The sequence below is a fragment of the Oncorhynchus keta genome, chromosome 8, assembly GCF_023373465.1.
Source record: "Oncorhynchus keta strain PuntledgeMale-10-30-2019 chromosome 8, Oket_V2, whole genome shotgun sequence".
Classification (NCBI taxonomy): domain Eukaryota; kingdom Metazoa; phylum Chordata; class Actinopteri; order Salmoniformes; family Salmonidae; genus Oncorhynchus; species Oncorhynchus keta.
Window position 1 is genome coordinate 22,821,010 of NC_068428.1, and position 22,420 is coordinate 22,843,429.

Genomic DNA, 22,420 nt, shown 5'->3' on the forward strand with positions numbered 1-22,420 from the left:
AAAATATCTCCATCCTCACTCCATCTTCTCTTGTTCTGGTTTGTTTTATGCTGTCGCTGTCTCATTCTAATCTATGTCTCCTCTATCTCCTTTCTATTACTGGACTCTCCTTTTGTGTCTGCTTCCACCTCGGTCTGCTTCCCTCTGACTGCTTCCCTCCGTCCACCCCATCCATTCTTATGTCCAAGTATCTATTTTATACTGTACTCCTCTTATTTTCACCTGTCATCCTCTGTCTGGTTGTCTTCACTCGCTTTCTACTCTTCCCGCTCTCTCTCGCTTTCTTCTCTCTTCCCTCTCTTTCATTCTTGCTTTCTTCTCTTCCCTCGCTCTCTCTCTGTCTTCCTTCTCTCTATCTCTCGCTCTCTCTCTTTCTTTTCTCTCTCTCCTTCTCTCTCTCTCTCTCTTTTCTTTTTTTTTCTCTCTCTCTTTCTTTCTTTTCTCTCCCCCCCCCCCCCCTCTCTCTCTCTCTCTCTGTTTTTCTTTTTTCTCTCTCTGTTTATCTCTCTCTCGATTTCTTTTCTCTCTCGCTTTCTTCTCTTTCTCTCCCGCTTTCTTCTCTCTCTCTCTTTCTTCTCTCTCTCTTTCTTCTCTCTCTCTCGCTTTATTTTCTCTCTCGCTTTCTTTTCTCTCTCTCGCTTTCTTCTCTCTCTCTCGCTTTCTTCTCTCTCTCTCTCGTACTTTCTTCTCGCTTTCTTCTCTCGCTTTCTTCCTCTCTCTCTCGCTTTCTTCTCTTCCTCTCTCTCTCTGGGAGGTAGGGGGCATCTGTCCTAGTGGGAGGTCTGTTTAGTGGAGGAAGGCGGGGGGATGTGGAGAGTAGGGGGAGGGACCCACTGTACAGGAGGGGAGGGGAGGGGAGATGTGGGGAGGGAGGGAGGGGGAGGGGGAGAGCATAACATGAGATCGCCTGCAGCGGCTCAGGCAGTCGAAGTGCAGACATGAGCGAGCGAGGGAGGAGGAGGAGAGAAGCTCAACTAGAAGAGAGAGAGCGGGAGAGAATGTAAGAAGCCAGTCACTCAGGTTACTGTTGCGGGATATCCGACCATCGGTTATGTGTGTGTGTGAGCTTGCTCCTCAGCTGCTGTCCGTGTGACGTGTGTCCTGTGTGCATGTGTTTTCATTTACCAGGTGAAGTGTTTGACTATTGTAGGGCTGTGTAATGCTTGTATTTGTTCCTCAGTCGGTGTGTATGTATTGTGTGTGTTCTCTCGTCAGCATGTGTAACGTGTTTCTAATGTGTGTGTGTCTAATATGTGTGTGTCTCCTAGGTGAGGTGTTTGATTCAAGCAGCACTCCTGAGTCTTCACCGGCCCCCAGGATCCACAGGCGGGGGGATATGGTGACCCCCACACGCCCCCGAACTACCGAGGACCTCTTCGCTGCCATCCACAGGTACGCAATGGCACGGTCTCCTCTCAGTTCATCTCTCAACTCTCCATTTATTTACTCCCCATACCCCTCTATCCTCCTCACCCAGCTCTCTCTGTATCGCTCTCTAACTCTCTTTCATATTCACAACACTCATCCCTCTCCTATCCCCCTCAACCACCCCACTGAAATATAGCTGTATCTTACTGCTCTTTCTATCTACGTCTCTCTCTCTCTCTCTCTTGCATTGCTTAAATGCAGCATAACCCCTGTAACTCCCCTTCATCTTGTCATTCTCCTCAGCCCATCAATCCTCTCTCTCACATAAGTTTAGCCAGGCTGTCCTTTTTTTATTTAAAAAAAAATCTTTATCTTTAACTCTGCATTGTTGGCAAAGAACCCATAATGAAGCATTTCACTGTTGGTCTACTCCTGTTGTTTATGAAGCTTGTGACAAATACAATTGGATTTGATTTGTACTTTCGTCAGGCGGTAGGCAGGTGTCTCTGGGTCTGGCAGCCAGGCAATGGAGGGCTTCTCTCTGTAACGTTTGTTAGAGACGGGCTCACTGGGAAGGGAACCCAGTAGTGGTTAATGGGTGCTGTTGAAGGGATGGTAGCTAGTAGCTTCATTTAGCAATGCGCATGCCGCCGCCACCTGAGAATCTGTGTTTTTCAGTCATCTATTTCCTGTGTTTGAGGAGTGCAAACACACCCTGGTAATGTCTGAAATGGGTTTAATGGAATACATAGTCTTTCCGTTGCATCTATAAGAACACTAAAGCTTCGTCAGGGATTTAACACATTGTCTCGACACTTACATTGCATTCGGAAAGTATTCAGACTCCTTGACTTTGTCCACATTTTGTTACGTTACAGCCTTATTCTAAAATGGATGAAACAACTTTTCTTTCCTCCTCAATCGACACACAATGCCCCGTAATGACAAAGCAGAAAGTGTTTAACTTATATGAAAAATCAAAACTGATACCTTATTTACATAAGGATTCAGACCCTTTACTCAGTACTTTGTTGAAGCTCCTTGGGCAGCGATTACAGCCTCGGGTATGACGCTACAAGCTCGGCACACCTGTGTTTGGGGAGTATCTCCTATTCTTCTCTACAGATCCTCTCAAGCTCTGTCAGGTTGGATGGGGAGCGTCGCTGCACAGCTATTTTCAGGTCTCTCCAGAGATGTTAGATCGGGTTCAAGTCCGGGCTCTGGCTGGGCCACTCAAGGACATTCAGAGACTTGTCCCAAAGCCACTCCTGCGTTGTCTTGGCTGTGTGCTTAGGGTCGTTGTCCTGTTGGAAGGTGAACCTTCGCACCAGTCTGAGTTCCTGAGCGCTCTGGAGCAGGTTTTCATCAAGAATCTATCAGTACTTTGCTCCGTTAATCTTTCCCTTGATCCTGAAAAGTCTCCCAGTCCCTGCCGCTGAAAAACGTCCCCACAGCATGATGCGGCCACCACCAAGCGTCACCGTAGGGATGGTGCCAAGTTTCCCCCAGACGTGACACTTGGCATTCAGGCCAAAGAGTTCAATCTTGGTTTCTTCAGACCAGAGAATCTTGTTTCTCATGGTCTGAGAGTCCTTTAGGAGCCTTTTTGGAAAACTCCAAGCAGGCTGTCATGTGCTTTTTGCTGAGGAGTGGCTTCCGTCTGGCCACTCTACCATAAAGGCCTGATTGGTGGAGTGCTGCAGAGATGGTTGTCCTTCTGGAAGGTTCTCCCATCTCCACAGAGAAACTCTAGAGCTCTGTCAGGGTGACCCTCGGTTATTGGTCACCTCCCTGACCAAGGCCCTTCTCTTCTCCCCCGATTGCTCAGTTTAGCTGGGCAGCCTGCTCTAAGAAGAGTCTTGGTGGTTCCAAACTTCTTCCATTTCAGAATGATGGAGGCCACTATGTTCTTGGGGACCTTCAATGATGCAGAAATGTGTTGGTACCCTTCCCCAGATCTGTTCCTCGACACAATCCTGTCTTGGAGCTCTACAGATAATTCCTTTGACCTCATGACTTGGTTTTTGCTCTGACATGCACTGTCAACTGTGGGACCTTATATTGACAGGTGTGTGCCTTTCCAGATCATGTCCAATCAATCCAATCAAGTTGTAGAAACATCTCAAGGATTATCAATGGAAACAGGATGCACCTAAACTACATTTCGAGTCTCATAGCAAAGGGTTTGAATACTTATGTAAATAAGGTATTTCGGTTTTTTATTTTTCATGAATTTTAAACATTTCTAAAAACCTGTTTTTGCTTTATAATTTATGGGATATTGTGTCTAGATTGATGAGGATTATGTTTCTTTTAATCAATTTTAGAATAAGGCTGTAAAGCAAGGGAGGGCAAAGTACGGCCCACGAGCCGTATCCGGCCCGCCGGGCACTTCAATCCGGCCCGCGAGACATTTAAAAAAATGATATAGATAAAAATAATTATGTATACCTTCTTTCTCCCCAGTTTCATTGTATGTAATTGGTAGTTATAGTCTTGTCCCATCGCTGCAACACCCGTACGGACTCGGGAGAGGCGAAGGTCGAGAGCCATGCGTCCTCCGAAACACGACCCAGCCAAGCCACACTGCTTCTTGACACAATGCCTGCTTAACTCGGAAGCCAGCTGCACCAATGTGTCGGAAGAAACACAGTACACCTGGCCAGCGTGCACTGCACCTGGCCCGCCACAGGAGTCGCTAGAGCTCGATGGGACAAGAAAATCTCGGCCTGCCAAACCCTCTCCTAACCCAGACAACGCTGGGCCGATTGTGCGCCACCTCATGGGTCTGTGACGCAGCCTGGAATCGACCCCGCGTCTGTAGTGACGCCTCAAGCACTGCGATGCAGTGCCTTAGACCGCTGCACCACTCGGGAGGCCTGTGCAAATTGATTTTAACAAACAATTGGTCCCTCCGATTGAATTTCAAAATCACGATGTGGCCCTTGAGCCAAAAGGTTTGCCCACCCCTGCTGTAACGTAACGACATGTGGAAAAGGGGGAGGGGTCTGAATACATTCCGAATGCACTGTATATCACAAGAAAGAGAACGAAGATAACTTTGTTTTGATGGGTGTTCATTTTTTGTAGATTTTTTTTTTAAGTAATAATTTAATACAGTTGACATTTTTACAAATGAACACTCGGATTATAGTGATATTATGTCTGATCTCGCAACCAATATAAAGTATGCATAGATGGATGTAATTTAGAGCCAAGCGCGTTGATTTTTAATCCGAGGGTATCCTGCTATTGACACTTATTGAATTATGCAACAGAACTTGGCAACAACAGTAATCCATGAGTCCATCTAGACAGTGCAGGTGAGTGCAGGAAGGCATAGAAAGAACTCGTTTTTGGTGGTTTCATCCCTTTATGTTAATATATTAGTATATGCAAATGAGGCACATATGATTTTCTTTATTTTATCACAAAATATTTGTAAAATATTTTCTACCATTAGTGTACAGTGTACAAAACATTAAGAACACCTTCCTTATATTGAGTTGCACACCCCCTTCTGCCCTCAGAACAGCCTCAATTCGTCAGGGCACGGACTCTTCAAGGTGTCTAAAGCATTCCACAGGGATGCTGGCCCATGTTGACTCCAATGCTTCCCACTATTGTGTCAAGTTGGCTGGATGTTCATTGGATGATGGACCATTCTTGATAAACATGGAAACTGTTGAGTGTAGAAAAACCCAGCAGCGTTCCAGTTCTTGACACACTCAAACAGGTGCGCCTGGCGCCTACTACCATCCCCCTTTCAAAGGCACTTAAATATTTTGTCTTGCCCATTCACCCTCTGAATGGCACACATACACAATCCATGTCTCAAGGCTTAAACATCCTTCTTTAACCTGTCTCCTGCCCTTCATCTACACTGGTTGAAGTGGATTTAAGTGACATCAATAAGGGATCTTAGCTTTCACCTGGATTCACCTGGTCTTTCTGTCATGGAAAGAGCAGGTGTTCTTAATGTTTTGTACACTCAGTGTATAAGTGCATTCGAAGAAAAAGAAAGTTACATTTAACAATATATGTTATACCTAATTTCCCTCCAAAATCCCTGAACTCCATTCATTCATTATCCGAGCCAGTAAAATGTTTTATGTGCTATAATTCAGTCATTATCTGATGGATTAAAAACATTCTATATGTTTTGGAGTATCTTCATCCAGTGTCCAACTGTTGCATTATTTTTTTAAACCTTTTAACTTTTTTATTTTGATGACTGTTGCTACTTCTTCTTAGTGAATGAAAAGCTGATGGTTCATTCATTATTGAGCTAGTTGAACCTAAATCAGAAGCCACATTCCTGATGTAGGTTAGAGGCTTCACTTAAGAGCTTTTCTGTCTCTCACTCTCTCTGGTACACTCTGCTCTTCCAGTCTGCATGTACTCTCTACATTCTCACACATGTGCATGCGTTCAATGGAGCACACACACACATCATTTGCTCACGCAGCCAACCGGTGTGTGTATCCTGGTCACGTGCAGCAGTATGATGGTCAGTGAGCTCCCGAGAATCCCAGGATTTCATTTCAGGGGATTTTATTTCTACTGGCTTTTGTGTGTGTGTGTGCGTGTGCGTGTGTGTGCGTGCGCTTTACTTTTCCTGGTGGATTTATCCTAACTCTAATATCTTTGTAGGCTATATTAGAGGCAAAGACAAGTTAGGCCTTGTGAAGGAGGGAAGCCTACAGTGTGTATATGTAGACCTTAGGGCACCAGCTGTTACTGCTGACGAGAGGTAAACCCAGCACTGTTTGCCTTGTGCTCCCTCTTCCCTCTCTACTCTACTCCTCTCTGCGTTCTCTCCCTCTCACTACTCAGTAACTGATGAGAAATGGAGGGAGAGAATGATTAAAACCTGAATGGATTGTTATCACAACCACAGCCGGGGTAGGATGAAACTGGCTGGAGGGATTCTCACAATCAAACATTGTATTGAAATAAAAGAATCGATGCACCACTCAAAACCTGTGTGATGGTTGTGTGTGTTTGTATTACTTCATACTTTGGATCAGTATTTCCCTTTTTCTCCATCTGTCTTTCTCTTATTCCCTTTGCTCTGTCTGTCTCTCTGATATTCATTTTCTCTCTCCCCGCTCCTTTTCTCTCACCTTACCTACTTCGTTGTGTTTGTCCTTTATCTCTGTAGTTTGTGTGTGTCAATAGATCAGCATCAGTCCGGGGACTTAGATGTGGTGTTGACTGGGCCTGGTTAAATCAGGTGTGAGAGAGAGAGACGTTACGTAACCCTGCTACTATAACCTATGGGCTAATGTACTGCTGGAGCTCTCATGGGACCCCACAGTATTGAGGTTGCATTTGGGGCACAGCCGTCCCTCAAACATCCCAGCCTCAAATAACAGACTCCTATCCAGTCTTCTCTCATACCCGGATCTCTCTCTGTGTCATGGACTCCATATTGCATCATGGATATATCGTGCTTGTCTTTATTTCTTGTTCTCTGTTAAAGACCGTTGATTTACTTAAACCTCTCTGTCTTTGGACCTGATCTGAAGGATTAAATGTTGCGTCTGTCTGCCTCATTCACCCATTCTTTATGTCATTAAATCCCTTTTGTCATGTCACTGTCTGTCCTCCACACTCTTCTAGCTCCACCTCTTCTTCTTCCTCCCTGGTGCAGCGGGGGAATGCAAAGTGAGCGTTTGAGCGCCCCTTGCCTAGAGAGGTTTGGCGTGGCAAGTAGCCCATTACTGTAATTGGCCGGTCCTGTATCTTCCCTGCGGTAACGCTAGCGCTGGATTAGCGCCATAATCCCCAAGCAACCCCTGGACTCAGATTAATTATGCTGTTTTCCCTGCGCTAATCTGATCTCCCCTGCTAGCCACGGCTTTAGCACAACGCTTATGATTAAGGAACGCATTTCTACTTTTATGAGTCTATGGCAGGTAGACATGGTGTCGTGGAGGAGGAGAATGGCAGCCCCTGCTGGCAAGGAGGCTGAACTGTCTTAAGATTTTTTAAAAAGCTCTGGGCACTTTTCCCAGTTAGTGTTGTTGATGAATTCCATTGTGCCACCTCTTAGCGTTCCCGTAGAGTTGCAATGTGTGCAGTTTTCGCATTTTGAATAAAATATTTAAAAGCACCAGCCCTCTCCTTCCCTGCTTCCCAGCCCCTGCTCCACTCACCCCCTCTATGTTAGATTACCCTCGCTTCTTCTAGGCTTCTGAAGCAATGCACCCTGGGATTGCTGGGGGCATTGTTGACATATGGCTGAATTGGGATAATGTTCAGAAGGGGTGTGTATGCCAACTGGCATGTCTTATTAGAGGAAAGCTTTGTTTTAAAAATAAAAGTTAGTACTGATGTTCCATCATTGGTTGAGCCATAGAGTAGTAGAGAATGTTTCATTGAGTGTTGATCTGAGTAGATGTGTTTGAAGAATTGCTTCTAAGCTTTGGTCTGGACTCTGGACAGTCTCCAACCACGCGCTCCCTCTCTATCCCTCCACCCTCTGTATTTGTCCTGTACCCGCTGTCCTCCTACCCAGCCTGCACTATATCACTAACCCTGCTCTCCTATATATCCATCACTCCAACCTCAGCTTAATGTCTCTAACTAACCATGTCCCTAACCAGGCTTTCCTCCTCTACCCTTAGGTCCAAGCGGAAGGTCCTGGGTCGTAAGGAGTCTGAGGAGGACAAGCCGCAGGGCCACTCCCCCTGTCCGTCTCCCCCCGTCACCCCCACGGGCGCCTCCCCCAGCCTAGTATCCTCGCTGTCCATGGGCAGGCAGACAGGCTCCATTCAGCGCAACCTGCGTAAGTCTGCTACCAGCAGCGACACCTTCAAGGCTCTGCTCCTGAAGAAGGGAAGCCGCTCCGAGACCAGCTTCCGAATGTCGGCCGCCGACATGCTGCGTTGCACAGACCCGCGCTTCCAGAGGACGCGCTCCGAGTCCTCCCTGGACCCGCCCTCCTCACCATCATCGCCGACAACACCACACAGCCCTTGCGCTTCCCCAGGTCGCAGCAAGAGGGCGCCAGAGGAGTGGGCCCGCAACGAGGGCCTGTCCTACTCCTCCCCATCATCATCACTGAGCGGCATGAAGTACGGGCGATCACGCACGCCGCCCTCTGCTGCCAGCAGCAAGTACAACGCCCGCAACCGCATTCTGAGCAGCCCTATGACGGTCATCTGCGAGCGTGAGGGAGAGTTAGCTGAGAGCGCAGAGTGCGGAGACGTCCCTGACAGCCAGCCCTGCCCCTTGCCCCTCCCCCCGCTCCAGGGTTCCAACGGCACTTTATCTGAGGAGAGCAGTAGTTAGATAGAAGGGACCGCCCCCTGGATACAGGGACTTGAACTCACTCATGGTCACCGGGGAGGGTTGGGCCCAATGATGGGCCCTCCAGAGACTCATGTGCCCCCTGAGCCCCACCCCTGGCTCCAGATCCTGTAGATTTTGGACCTGGTTCTGAGGAAACGGACCTGACTGGCCCTCAGACGGACCGGACAGTTCTTAGTCTGAAGTGGAGACCGACTCAGCTGCAGCTTTTCAAGACTAATTTTCCTGCATTTCATTTTGATAACCCATTGTTTGTGTTACAAAAAAAGTAATCATTATCGTTTTTTTTCCCCAAAGACTGATTTTTCCGTTTTGTTTGTTTGGTCGTTTTAATTAAAAAAATATTCCTGTTAGAGCTTCAGAGGTGCTGATTGTATTCAGGGTTGGTTCCTTTAGTTTTTAGGTTTCTCTAAGGTTAAGGGAAAAGCTAAGGTGATATGAAGGTATTGAAAAGTGACAAGTTGTTTTTATTTTGGCTGCAGTGGTGCCATTAGTTAGTCAGGCATTGGAATGTGGAACTTGAAGGTGGCTTAAATGCAGTGTATTTCTGCTCTGCTTGCTGTTCATCTCCTGTTATCTTGAGTCTTAACATACCATTGCTTGTGAGTATGTATGGTAAAACAATATAGAACATGTGGCAAACAGTAACAGAACGGTACACCAAATGGTTCCGGGACACAGCTCCAGTTTTCTTTCTGCTCTTTGAAGTCTGTGGTTTGCAGGGGCTGGAACTTTCAGTGGTAAAGGGGAAGTGCAGAGGGCTCGTGACTGCCCCATAGGGACAGGCAGGTGCAGAGACACACATGGACAATGGCTAGGTCTATTCTACACAATACACACAGCCAATAGGATGGATTTAATATGGAGGTTTGGAAAACCTTGGATTTTTGGAATTTTAGTTTGTAGATTTGCACTGTCCATATGTGTTTTCTTTTTCTTTGTTTGTGTCATTTTAAAACCATGTGTTTAGAATTGTTTTATCATTAAGCCTGTGTTTAGGTATCCTCCTTTTCCTTCACGTTTGGAAATTAAGAATTCATCTTAAAAAAAAAAAAGTTGAATGGAAAAATATTAACTGCAAACTGTCATTTTTATTTGTGATCATTTTGGTTACCAAAGAGCTAAACAATTAAATGGAGCCTGCTGTTTATGCTAATGTGTATACAATCTGAATCTGTGATTAGCCGTACTAGACCGGACCTATTGACCGAGGTCCAGTATTGTGGAGTTTGATGACATGACCTACTAGAACCTTCTAGGGCTTATGATTACCATCACGCAGTTTACATTTCTACTAGGTTTCTCTCTCATGCGCAGTTTTATATGGTTCTTTTTGTTTAAAAAAAGTTTAAGTAGCATTACTTGTTTTCAAAGACTTTGTCATTTTTTTGAGCCCTTGTTGAAAGGGAGTGTTTTTCTTTTGTAGACTATTTATTTTAAAATAGTGAGGTTGTGACGTGGTACTCCAACACCCAGCCAACCAGCAGTCAGGTACTCCCAACACCCAGCCAACCAGCAGTCAGTACTCCAGCCCCAGACAACCAGCAGTCAGGTGGAGGTGAGGAAAGGTTTGGGGCGGGGAGGGATCGGGAGGTGAGGAAAGGTTTGGGGCGGGGAGGGATCGGGAGGTGCAGGAATAAGTGGAGAGCCTGGACCACAGTTCACGGGCTAGGTTTACAAAGCTAGAGCAAATATTGTAACATTTATAGTGGTATTAAAAACCTAAAGAGGTACAACAGTGGTTAACAAAAATATTCCACCCTGGTGCAAAAGCTCAGTAAATCTGACTTGATGTATCATAGGAGGTGACAAGCGTGACTCTTCCTACTCTCAGAGCCTGTAACAACCCAGGTTTAATCACCTGTGACCAATGGGTCTCGGAGAGTTCAGACCCAGCCATGATTCAGAGCTCGTCTCCCATCCGGCTCATGATGGGAGTTTATGAAGTCTCAATCTCAGCTCGCTGAGGAAGAGGGGAAGAATGAAATAAAGGTGGATGTAAAGGAGGCAGGCAGGCTAACCTCTTGTGTATATGTCTGTGTAATAAAACATGTTGATATTTAGTGTCTCGTCTCTACCTCTGTGTGATTCACGACCATCTGCCAGCCCGCCGCCCAAATCACCGCCTCATTAGCACCGTTGCCATGGCACCCACTGTCGTCTGTCATCCGGAAAACTTCAGAGGCCATCACTTAACCCCCACTTCCTCCTCCAGGTCATCCCTTATGCCTCTCACCTCTGGACGTTCCGTTAGAACTCTGCGTCACCAGGTGTCACATAATATTTCACTGTTGTGCCATCATAACTGTGTGACATATAGTGACACTGCATAAATGTCACCTCTTCTAATATTCCATGAAGACAGAGACCGTGTTGGTTGCTGTAATAGAGACCAAGTTATCTCCATAGGGACACTGGCTTGGCATATTCACCAATCTACACACTGCTATATGAAATGGTGCTATATAAAAACACAAAGCACCCTTAGTTTTAGCAGTCCACCCACTGTTGGGCTGACTGGTAGCCCGCAACACTTTAATATTTAACTGGTGTTACTCCATCTCCCTTTTAATATTCCAGACAGCAGTCCCAACATTTCACTGTCACATCAATCAATGCGACGCCTCTCTCCCTCCCTCCCATCATCATTCCAGTGACATGCTGTATCTGGCCTCTTTCCAATACTCCAAGTGTCACTGCCCCATACAGACCCTAGTCAGCCAACTTATCTTCAGATATAAGATCATGGTACTGGGACATTTCCTATTGACTTGGTAATGCTCTTCATTATAAAACCCTTGACTCAACATCTTTAATGTTTTTTTCCAATATGCATCATTTATTCAACAGTTGAATAATTTACTGTACATAAGTAATTCAAAACTGTGTGGGAAGCAATTTCTTGTGCAATTAATTAATACTCAATGTATGGTATCAAATACAATTTGATTGGAAATATCTGAAGTCTCACAAAGCCACAAGGCATGGGACATGTTTCTGACTAAGCAGCAGCAGACAATACAGCAGTGTCCTGCCCTGGTTCTGCTGACCGTCTGAACATGATATGGGGAACAATTTTCCTAAAAATAAAGATGAGTCCGCACACACTGACCTGACTGGGAGAGGAGGATAGGAAAGAGAGATCGGGGGAGCGAAAGGTATGGATGAAACAGGATTTCAGCTGGCTGTGAATAGTCATGACCTTCAGTTTGTAAGACATACAGATTTGTTGTGTACCTAAGGATTTCAACCTCCAAAAGCACTGCTCTCAGGAACTAAAGCCCAAACACAGACTACTCCATGAAAGTAGACATTTTAAATGTATTTAATCACATTTTACATAATTTATGTACTATTGTACATCAATGTAAGACATTATACATCCACAATCATGTAATAGTGAAAAGTATTCCTTCTTTGAATAAATCATAGTAAAGAATGTAACACAATATACACTGTGTACAAAACATAAGAAACACCATCCTGCCTCAATTCGCAGGGATGTTGACTCCTATCCTTCCCACAGTTGTGTCAAGTTGGCTGGATGTCCTTTGGGTGGTGGACCATTCTTGAGACACACGGGAAAGTGTTGAGCATGAAAAACCAGCAGCGTTGCAGTTCTTGACAGAAACCGGTGCGCCTGACATCTACTACCATACCCCGTTCAAAGGACCTTCATTTTTTCTTTCCCATTGGCACACATATACAATCCATTGTTTCAAGTCTTAAAATGCCTTCTTTAACCCATCTCCTCCCCTTCAATCTAAACTATTTGAAGTGGATTTAACAGGTTACATCAATAAGGGATCATAGCTTTCACCAGGTCAGAGATTGTTTTCTCTTCTACCGCACAGCAAGCAGTACCGGAGCGCCAAATCTAGAACCAAAAGGCTCCTCAACAGCTTCTACCCCCAAGCTATAAGACTGCTGAACAATTACTAAAATCACCACCGGACAATTTACATCAACCCCTCCCTTTTTGTACACTGCTGCTACTCGCTGTTTATCTATGCAGTCACTTCACCCCCACCAGCAAATGATCTCAACTAACGTGTACCCCCGCACACTGAGTCGGTACCGGTGCCCCCTGTATATAGCCACGTTATTGTTATTCTTATTGTGTTACTTTTTATTTTAGTCTACTTGGTCAATATTTTCTTAACCAACAGTGAATTTCAAGAAGAGTTAAGGGCTTGTAAGTAAGCATTTCACGGTAAAGTCTACACTGTTGGTTAAGGGCTTGTAGGTAAGCATTTCACGGTAAAGTCTATACTTGTCGTATTCGGCGCATGTGACAAATAAAGTTTGATCAGTCTGTCAAGGGAAGAGCAGGTGTTCCTAATGTTTACTACACAGTGTATAATACATTTTTCCATTGATCCAGCTTCTGTCCCTTTCAGAACCTAATATCAGTTTACATCATAATATCCCAATAAATGTGTATGGGATACACATTTACACAAGATGCTGACACACATTACATTTTCACATCATCATTGAGACTTTCTCACAGTAATCTATAGTTCAGCAATAGTCCATAAGTATGTCTAGTCATTCAACGCAGCCCTCAGAGCTAAGCCACACTGCCAAGTCCTCTGTAAAATGTACATAGTTGCCACCATTAATTAGCAGTTTGAATATGCAAGGTGTCTACAATGAAAAGTACAAAGTAAAAGAGCACAAAAGTTGAGAAGCTTAAAACAAAAGTTAATTGAGTCAGAAATTCAGTGTCAAAGTTCAAAGGTCTTCCCTGTACATTTAATTTTCTGAAGATGTGCTAATGTTAGCTTATATAGGTGCTTGTCATGCCAGCATCTAACGGAATAGAGTTAAATTATTTTTGAAGTCCCTTGTAGTATACAATGTAGTAGAAAGGAATCTCAAATAGCAGCTACAGTATATCATCAGTCCCTTCAGTGACCTGAATATTAAGAGCATCTAAAAAGCTCCTTGACATCTGTCTCTTAGTTTCTTTAAGTATCAACGGAAAGGTTATTACTGTACTATCATTATTACAAAAGGTCACAGACATTGCTTAGGCACTTGCGATTATGCTTCAAAAAGCTGCATATCTTTTTCTAATCATAGTGGGAATGGGTGCTATTCTGTTCAGTTCCTTTACCTTCCTCCCCAACGTGTGCACCCGTTGACTCCCCCTCACGGAATGAAAATGAATAGACTGTTTTAAGATAGCTACACTACATGACCAAAAGTATGTGGACACCTGCTCGTCAATCATCTCATTCCAAAATCATGGGCATTAGTAGAGCTGCTCCCCCCTTGCTGTTGTATCAGCCTCCACTCTTCTGTGAAGGATTTCCACTTGACGTTGGAATATTGCTGCGGGGACTTCCATTCAGCCACAAGACCATTTGTGAGGTCGGGCACTGATGTTGGGAGATTAGGCCTGGCTCGCAGTGGGTATTCCAGTTCATTCCAAAGGTGTTCGATGGGGTTTAGATCAGGGCTTTGTGCAGGCCAGTCAAGTTCTTCCACATCGATCTCAACAAACCATCTGTATGGACCTCATTTTGTTGCTGAAACAGGAATGGGCCTTCCCAAAACTGTTGCCACAAAGTAGGAAGCACAGAATAGTCTAGAATGTAGCTGTTATTTGTTAAGATTTCCCGTCATCCCTTCAATTTAGCCCAAACCATGAAAAACAGCCCCAGACCATTATTCCCCTCCACCAAACTTTACAGTTAGCACTATGCATTCGGGCAGGTAGCGTTCTCCTGGCATCCTCCAAACCCAGATTATTCCGTTGGATCAGATGGTGAAGCGTGATTCATTACTCCAGAGAACACGTTTCCACTGCTCCAGTCCAATGGCGGTGAGCTTTACACCACTCCAACCGACACTTGGTATTGCGCATGGTAATCTTAGGCTTGTGTGCGGCTGCTCAGCCACAGACACCCATTTCATAGAGCTCCCGACAAACAGTTCTTGTGCTGACGTTACTTGCAGAGGTAGTTTGTAAGTGAGTCTTGCAACCGAGGACAGATGATTTTTACGCGCTTCAGCACTCGGGGGTCCCGTTCTGCGAGCTTGTTTCCCACTACTTCGAAGCTGAGCCATGTTGCTCCTAGACGTTTCCACTTCACAATAACAGCATTTACAGTTGACTGGGGCAGCTCTAGCAGGGAAGACATTTTACTAACTGACTTGGAAAGGTGAAATCCTATGACGGTGCCACATTGAAAGTCAACTGAGCTCTTCAGTAAGGCCATTCTACTGCCAATGTTTGTCTATGTAGATTGCATGGCTGTGTGCTCGATTTTATACACCTGTCAGCAACGGGTGTAGCTGAAATAGCTGAATCCACTAATTTGAAGGGGTGTCCATATACTTTTGTATATATAGCACAGGAGGTTGCTGGGACCTTAATTGGAGAGGATGGGCTCATGGTAGTGGCTGGAGTGGAATAGTTGCAAATACGTCAAACACATCATGGTTTCCATGTGTTTGATGCCATTCCATTTGCTCTGATCAACCCATTATTATGAGCCATCCTCCTCTCAGCAGCCTCCACTGATATAAAGTGTATCTGGTCGTCCATGCCTACACCAATGCAATATTTCTAAATAAATGAGTGTTCAAGTGCATACTTCGAGGAGAAAGGTAGGGACCCCCTTTGAACCGTTACTATGGCTCTGTCTTCTGGAGGATCCAGACCTCATTTCTGCGGTTGACTAGTTTGAAGGGGCTGTCATAGCCACAGACGTAGTAGGGCATGTCCTTGTAGCGTGCCCCGTCCCTCTGGAGGCTCTCTAGCAGATTCAGAAGCTCCTCACGACTCTTCTGCATGTTGGTGAAACCCCCATACGTCCTGCATGGAAAGACAGGGAGCATGACGAAGGATATATTTTATGAGGGAAGGAAAGAAAGGATACTGGTGCCGTGGTCTATGGTCTACTACTCACAGATGTGTCCATGAACACTAACTGCTGGCCGGCCCTATACTGCCTCACATTTCAAACGTCAGCAGGTGAGCGAAACCTTTATTGGTCCATTACCTGACAAACACAGTGAACTCCTTTCTGTTCTCCAGGAAGACTTCTGGGTCGCTGGGCAGGGGCGGGGCGGCCTGGTGCTCCTCTGGGATATAGAAGGACACTGTGAAGGTGGTCTCACAGGCCGGGCCAGCCCCAGGGTCCACCAGACACGTCACTGGAGCTGTCATCTCCACGTTCTCCTCTTGGAGACACATACACACACACAAGCCATTGATGGATGGCCAGATACGCAACACATAACCAGGACCAGGCAGTTAGACTGTGGGTATGACAGACACACACAGTGACACAGATAGTGACTCCCTAAGTTTAATACTGGCCATGTGTCCCTGACATACAGACATTAGATGGTAAGGATATCACATTTTCTAAACAGACACTAAAGCCACGACTGCCCACACAACACACCTTCCCTATGTACTTACTGCCCATATGTCACATGCCCTAAACACACAGAAATATGATGCACAACACCATCGTAAAAAATATATGTGCACCTGCTATCACTTGAGACACACTTTACCCTCTTTCGTTTGGCACTAGTTCCTACTTCACTGTTGGGTCGTGGGTCACATACATTGAGTGTACCAAACATTAGGAACACCAGCTCTTTCCATGATTGACTGACTTGGTGAAAGCTATGATCTCTTATTGATATCACCTGTTAAATCCACTTCAATCAGTGTCGATGAAGGGGAGGAGACAGGTTAAATCATTATTTTTAAGCCTTGAAAGGAGTATGGTTTGGACACACCTACTCATTCAAGGGATTTTCTTTATTTTTACTAGTTTCTACATTGTAGAACAATAGAAGACATCAACACTATAAAATAACACATATGGAATCATGTAGTAACCAAAAAAGTGTTAAACAAATCAAAATATATTTTAAATTAGAGATTATTTTAAGTAGCCACCCTTTGACTTGATGACAGCTTTGCACCCTCTTGGCATTCTCTCAACCATCTTCATGAGGTAGTCACCTGGAATGCATTTCAATTAACAGGTGTGCCTTGTTAAAAGTTAACTTGTGGAATTTCTTTCCATCTTAAATGGGTTTGAGACAAGCAATTGTGTTGTGACAAAGTAGGGGTGGTATAGAGAAGATAGGGCAATTTGGTAAAATAAGTCCATATTATGGCAAGAACAGCTCAAATAAGCAAAGAGAAACGACAGTCCATCATTACTTTAAGACATGAAGGTCATTCAATCCAGAAAATGTCAAGAATTTTGAAGGTATCTTCAAGTGCAGTCGCAGAAACCATCAAGCACTATGATGAAACTGGCTCTCATGAGGACCACCACAGGAAAGGAAGACCCAGAGTTACCTCTGCTGCAGAGGATACGTTTATTAGAGTTACCAGCCCAAATAAATGCTTCAGAGTTCAAGTAACAGACATCAACATCAACTGTTCAGAGGAGACTGTGTGAATCATGCCTTCGTGGTCGAATTACTGCAAAGAAACCACTACTAAAAGGACACTAATAAGGGAAAAAAAGAGACTTGCTTGGGCCAAGTAACATGAGCAATGGACAGTAGACCGGTGGAAATCTGTCCAAATGTGAGATTTCTGGTTCCAACCGCCGTGTCTTTGTGAGATGCAGAGCAGGTGAACAGATGATCTCCGCATGTGTGGTTCCCACCATGAAGCATGGAGGAGGTGGTGTGCTAGTGACACGGTCTGTGATTTATTTAAAGTTCAAGGCACACTTAACCAGCATGTCTACTACAGAATTCTGCAGAGATACACCATCCCATCTGGTTTGCACTTAGTGGCACTATCATTTGTTTCTCAACAGGACAATAATCCACCTCCAGGCTGTGTAAGGGCTATTTGACCAAGAATGAGGGTGATGGAGTGCTGCATCAGATGACCTGGCCTCCACAATCACTGACCACAACCAAATTGAGATGGTTTGGGTGAGTTGGACCGCAGAGTAAAGGAAAAGCAGTCAACAAGTGCTCAGCATATGTGGGAACTCCTTCAAGACTGTTGGAAAAGCATTCCAGGTGAAGCTGGTTGAGAAAATGCCAAGAGTATGCAAAGCTGTCATCAGGGCAAAGGGTGGCTACTTTGAAGAATATAAAATATATTTTCATTAGTTTAACACTTTTTTGGTTATTACATATGTGTTATTTCATAGTTTTGCTGATGTCTTCACTATTATTCTACAATGTAGAAACTAGTAAACAAATAAAAACCCTTGAATGAGTAGGTGTCCAAACATTTGACTGGTACTGTATATGTTTGATAAGTTTTGTATAACAACAAAAGTGGCGATGAAGATCATTTTCACCATAATAATGCACCTTTGTAATAAAGCGTTACATGCATAATCGCAGTTGTCGTAACTTATGAGAATGGTGCAAATGCAATCGAGTATCAAATCACACACATCATCAAAACAGCCTCTAGTACTTTATAAACTCACCTCACTGTGATTATAAATTTGAAGAAATTAGTTAAACAACAGGTTGAAACACCGTAAACGAAATGGACAGCGCTTTCTAAGGTGATGATTAATTAAAAACACTCATGTATATTAGAGCTGATGCCCAGAAAAAAATAATTTTAAATTATGATTGTGCCATTATACAATACATAGTCTGCTGCATATTATGCACTGCAGAAAAACAGCAAAACTGATGTAAGATTTATTTGATACATAATTGAGTGTGGACTATATTATGCACACTAGATGGACTGGTTACCTTACGCTACACTCCAAACTACAGTTGAAGTCGGAGGTTTACATACACTTTAGCCAAATACATTTAAACCCAGTTTTTCACAATTCCTGTCACATTTAATCCTAGTAAAAATTCCCTGTCTTTGGTCAGTTAGGATCACCACTTTATTTTAAGAATGTGAAATGTCAGAATAATAGTAGAGAGAATGATTTATTTCAGCTTTTATTTCTTTCATCACATTCCCAGTGGGTCAGAAGTTTACATACACTCAATTAGTATTTGGTAGCATTGCCTTTAAATGGTTTAACTTGGGTCAAATGTTTTGGGTAGCCATCCACAAGCTTCCCTCAATAAGTTGGGACAATTTCGGCCCATTCCTCCTGCAGGGCTGGTGTAACTAAGTCAGGTTTTTAGGCCTCCTTGCTCGCACACGCTTTTTCATTTCTACCCACACATTTCCTATAGGATTGAGGACTGGGCTTTGTGATGGACACTCCGATACCTTGACTTTGTTGTCCTTAAGCCAATGTGCCACAACTTTAGAAGTATGCTTGGGGTCATTGTCCATTTGGAAGACCCATTTGCGACCAAGCGTTAAAAACATGATGCTGCCACCCCTGTTCTTCACGGTTGGGATGGTGTTCTTCGGCTTGCAAGCCTCCCCCTTTTTCCTCCAAACATAACGATGGTCATTATGGCCAAACAGTTATATTTTTGTTTCATTATACCAGAGGACATTTCTCCAAAAAGTATGATCTTTGTCCCCATGTGCAGTTACAAACCGCAGTCTGGCTTTTTTATGGCGCTTTTGAAGCAGTGGCTTCTTCCTTGCTGAGTGGCCTTTCAGGTTATGTCGATATAGGACTCGTTTTACTGTGGATATAGATACTTTTGTACCCGTTTCCTCCAACATCTTCACAAGGTCCTTTGCTGATGTTCTGGGATTGATTTGCACTTTTCGTACCAAAGTACGTTCATCTCTAGGAGGCAGATCGCGTATCCTTCCTGAGCGGTATAATGGCTGCGTGGTCCCATGGTGTTTATACTTGCATATTAAATGTTGTACAGATGGACATGTACCTTTGGGCATTTGGAGATTGCTCCTAAGGATGAACCAGACTTGTGGAGGTCTACAATTTGTTTTCTGAGGTCTTGGCTGATTTCCCCATGATGTCAAGCAAAGAGGCAATGAGTTTGAAGGTAGACCTTGAAATACATCCACAGTTACACCTCCAATGAACTCAAATGATGTCAATTAGCCTATCAGAAGCTTCTAAAGCCATGACATCATTTTCTGAAATGTTCCAAACTGTTTCAAGGCACAGTCAACTTAGTGTATGGAAACTTCTGACCCACTGGAATTGTGATAGATAATTCACTGTGTCTGTAAACAATTGTTGGAAAAATTACTTGTGTCATGCACATAGTAGATGTCCTAACCAACTTGCCAAAACTATAGTTTGTTAACAAGAAATTTGTGGAGTGGTTGAAAAACGAGTTTTAATGACTCCAACCTAAGTGTATGTAAACTTCCGACTTCAACTGTGTGTGTGTATATATATATATCCATGAGTCTGGACAGAACGTATAGCCTTAGACCATGCTGTTGATTCATTGATTGTGCAGGGCGGCTTACAGTTAGTCTACAATTTGTATTTGAACAGCCTAGTAATAGGACATTTTTTTACATTTTCAGAATTTTCATAATTAATTGGGTGACACATCACACACAGAATTCCCTATTTGAGTCCATACAGAAGACATTTTCACCCTGCCTATTTGATAATGGGCCATTCTAAATCGAAACTAATTTGACATATAAGTAAAGACAAGATTAAATTGAGAATAGTCTGATGGGTGAAAATCAGTTGAGAGAACAGCTGTGCAGCCTGAGGCAAGGAACAGAGCACAAGCTTTTTCTGCTTCTTTCTCAAATCATCAATAGCCTATAGTTGCTCCATGCAATTTGTTTTTTTTTTACATTTATTTAACTAGGCAAGTCAGTTAAGAACAAATTCTTATTTACAATGACGGCCTACCCCGGCCAAACCCGGACGACGTTGGGCCAATTGTGTGCCGCCCTATGGGACTCCCAATCGCAGCCGGTTGTGATACAGCATGGATTCGAACCAGGCTGTATCTAGCACTAAGATGCAGTGCCTTAGACCGCTGCACCACTCGGGAGCCCATACATGATTTGATTTCTAAGACATTCTAAGATTTGTTTAATTCACAACTAAAGTTGCCAAATAACTCTAAATCTAGCATATAGGACGTGTTTCAAGTGATCATTTATACACTCAATATAGCCATGCCATATGCGCACTCAGTAATGGGGGAAAAAAATATCCTTTCATTTTTTATAGCTAAGATCAATTATAATCTTCTTACTATAAACTCATAAAATAAATGCACAGGATTTATCAGCATATCTTGTCAGGCAAATTAACTAGCCTACAGCCATTGGCATGGAGCATAGCCAGATACAGTAGGCCAACTGATATTCTGAAATATATTTTCTTCATATCATAATATTTCTTTAGACCTGACTACAATAAATAATGGATTTATTGTGATGGTGTATGTTAAATTGATATATATATATATATATATATATATATGAAGTTGAAGACATAGCAGCTTGTATGTGTGGAAGCCTGGAGATGCTAAACATGTTTATGTTAATTAACGGTCAATTACCGTGAGACCAGCAGTCTTTTGCATGACAGTAATTGGCTGACAAAATGTAATTACCGCCACAGCCCTAGCCAGGCTCACCGGTTTCTGTCAAGAACTGCAATGCTGCAGGGTTTTTCACGCTCAACAGTTTCCAGTGCATATCAATAATGGTCCACCACGCAAAGGACATCCAGCCAACTGGACACAACTGCGTGAAGCATTGCAATCAATATGGGCCAGTATCCCTGTGGAACGCTTTCGACGCCTTGTAGAGTCCATGCCCCGACAAATTGAGGCTGTTCTGAGGGCAAAAGGGGTGCAACTCAATATTATGAAGGTGTTCCTAATGTTTTGTACACAAATTTATCCAAAGGGACTTGGTCATGCTTGCATACATATTGGTGGTCCTGGAAATCGAATTCACTATCCTCACATTGCAAGCGCCATGCTCTACCAACTGAGCAATAGTTAAAGAGCCTGTAAGCATGTTTGTTTCTAAGTGTGTAGCCTAACACCTAATGACTGAAAGTGTGACTTACTGTTGTGGTTGTTGCCCTGGATGTAGCTGAACAGGCGTCGGAACCCAGTGCTTATCGCAGCCTGCTGCTCCATACCAGTCAGAGTAGTGCTTATCCAGTTGGTTGTCTGATAGGTACGGACCTCATAGTCTGGAGCCTGAACCCCCCCACACACACACACACACACACACACACACACACACACACACACACACACACACACGTTGTAAACTTGTACTTGTTCATCCAGAAAATGTATATCCATATCTAAGCTGACTGGGTACTAAGAACCACCAACCTTATTCTCCTCGTTAGGTGTAAATTTTGGATTCTGCAAAGTAGTCGAAAAAATAGCTTGCCCAATTGTTTTCAGCATTGTGGGGGGTTTCTGACCAGTCCTAAAGTCCTTCTCATTCAATACTTGATGTTCAAAGCTAAAGAAAAAAGGTCAAACTAATATATAAAACACAACTTCGTTGATCATACCACAAAACAACTATAACTTAAAATCAATCATTCACAACCTGTTCCTAGATAGTCATGTTCACGACAACAACTTGCCTCTCCCCACAGGTAGCTAGCGAGATAAAGAGTCTAAAACGACAGTCCTTACCTTCTTCGAAATCACTGGTGTGTCAATGTACTAGCTATTTATTTATCGTTTTTCCTGGATAGAAATGAAAAAATGGTCCGAATGTAGGTGTTTCATAACAGGGAGGGCGAGGTCATTGGGGGAGTGGTGCGTTTGTTGTTACAAAATCCCTTCCGTCACATGATATTTACGTAGCAACGACAGAAAAACGTGAATCCTGATTGGCTGCCCAGAGTTT

General features: G+C 43.8%; 2 protein-coding genes across 8 annotated transcripts in view; one reads left to right on the forward strand and one right to left on the reverse strand.

The window, feature by feature from the left end:
- The window catches only part of nhsl1b (NHS-like 1b), a 181,843-nt gene extending 171,095 nt beyond the window's left edge, over positions 1-10,748 (forward strand). For all 7 annotated transcript variants that reach the window (XM_035775113.2, XM_035775112.2, XM_052523856.1 and 4 more), the window contains 2 exons: positions 1,269-1,392; positions 8,001-10,748. In XM_035775113.2, coding sequence (XP_035631006.2) covers positions 1,269-1,392; positions 8,001-8,667 — 791 coding nt within the window. In that variant the 3' untranslated portion in view covers positions 8,668-10,748. The remainder of the gene's footprint in view (positions 1-1,268; positions 1,393-8,000) is intronic.
- Positions 10,749-14,321: 3,573 nt separating this feature from the next.
- Positions 14,322-22,350, reverse strand: hebp2 (heme binding protein 2). The gene is made up of 5 exons (XM_035775115.2): positions 22,204-22,350; positions 21,889-22,024; positions 21,612-21,747; positions 15,702-15,882; positions 14,322-15,514 (listed from the first exon to the last, which is right to left on the reverse strand). The coding sequence occupies exons 2-5, from the start codon at positions 21,964-21,966 to the stop codon at positions 15,331-15,333; spliced, it is 579 nt and encodes a 192-aa protein (XP_035631008.1). The 5' UTR covers positions 21,967-22,024; positions 22,204-22,350; the 3' UTR covers positions 14,322-15,330.
- Positions 22,351-22,420: the final 70 nt, after the last annotated feature.

What these genes read in the sequence shown, in the direction of transcription:
- hebp2 (XM_035775115.2), bottom strand. Translation starts at nt 21,966, where the DNA reads ATGCTGAAAACAATTGGGCAAGCTATTTTTTCGACTACTTTGCAGAAT. An exon ending in CACCTAACGAGGAGAATAAG is followed by an intron (nt 21,748 to 21,888) that starts GTTGGTGGTTCT and finishes GGGGGGGTTCAG; the next exon opens with GCTCCAGACTATGAGGTCCG. An exon ending in CCAGGGCAACAACCACAACA is followed by an intron (nt 15,883 to 21,611) that starts GTAAGTCACACT and finishes TGTGTCTCCAAG; the next exon opens with AGGAGAACGTGGAGATGACA.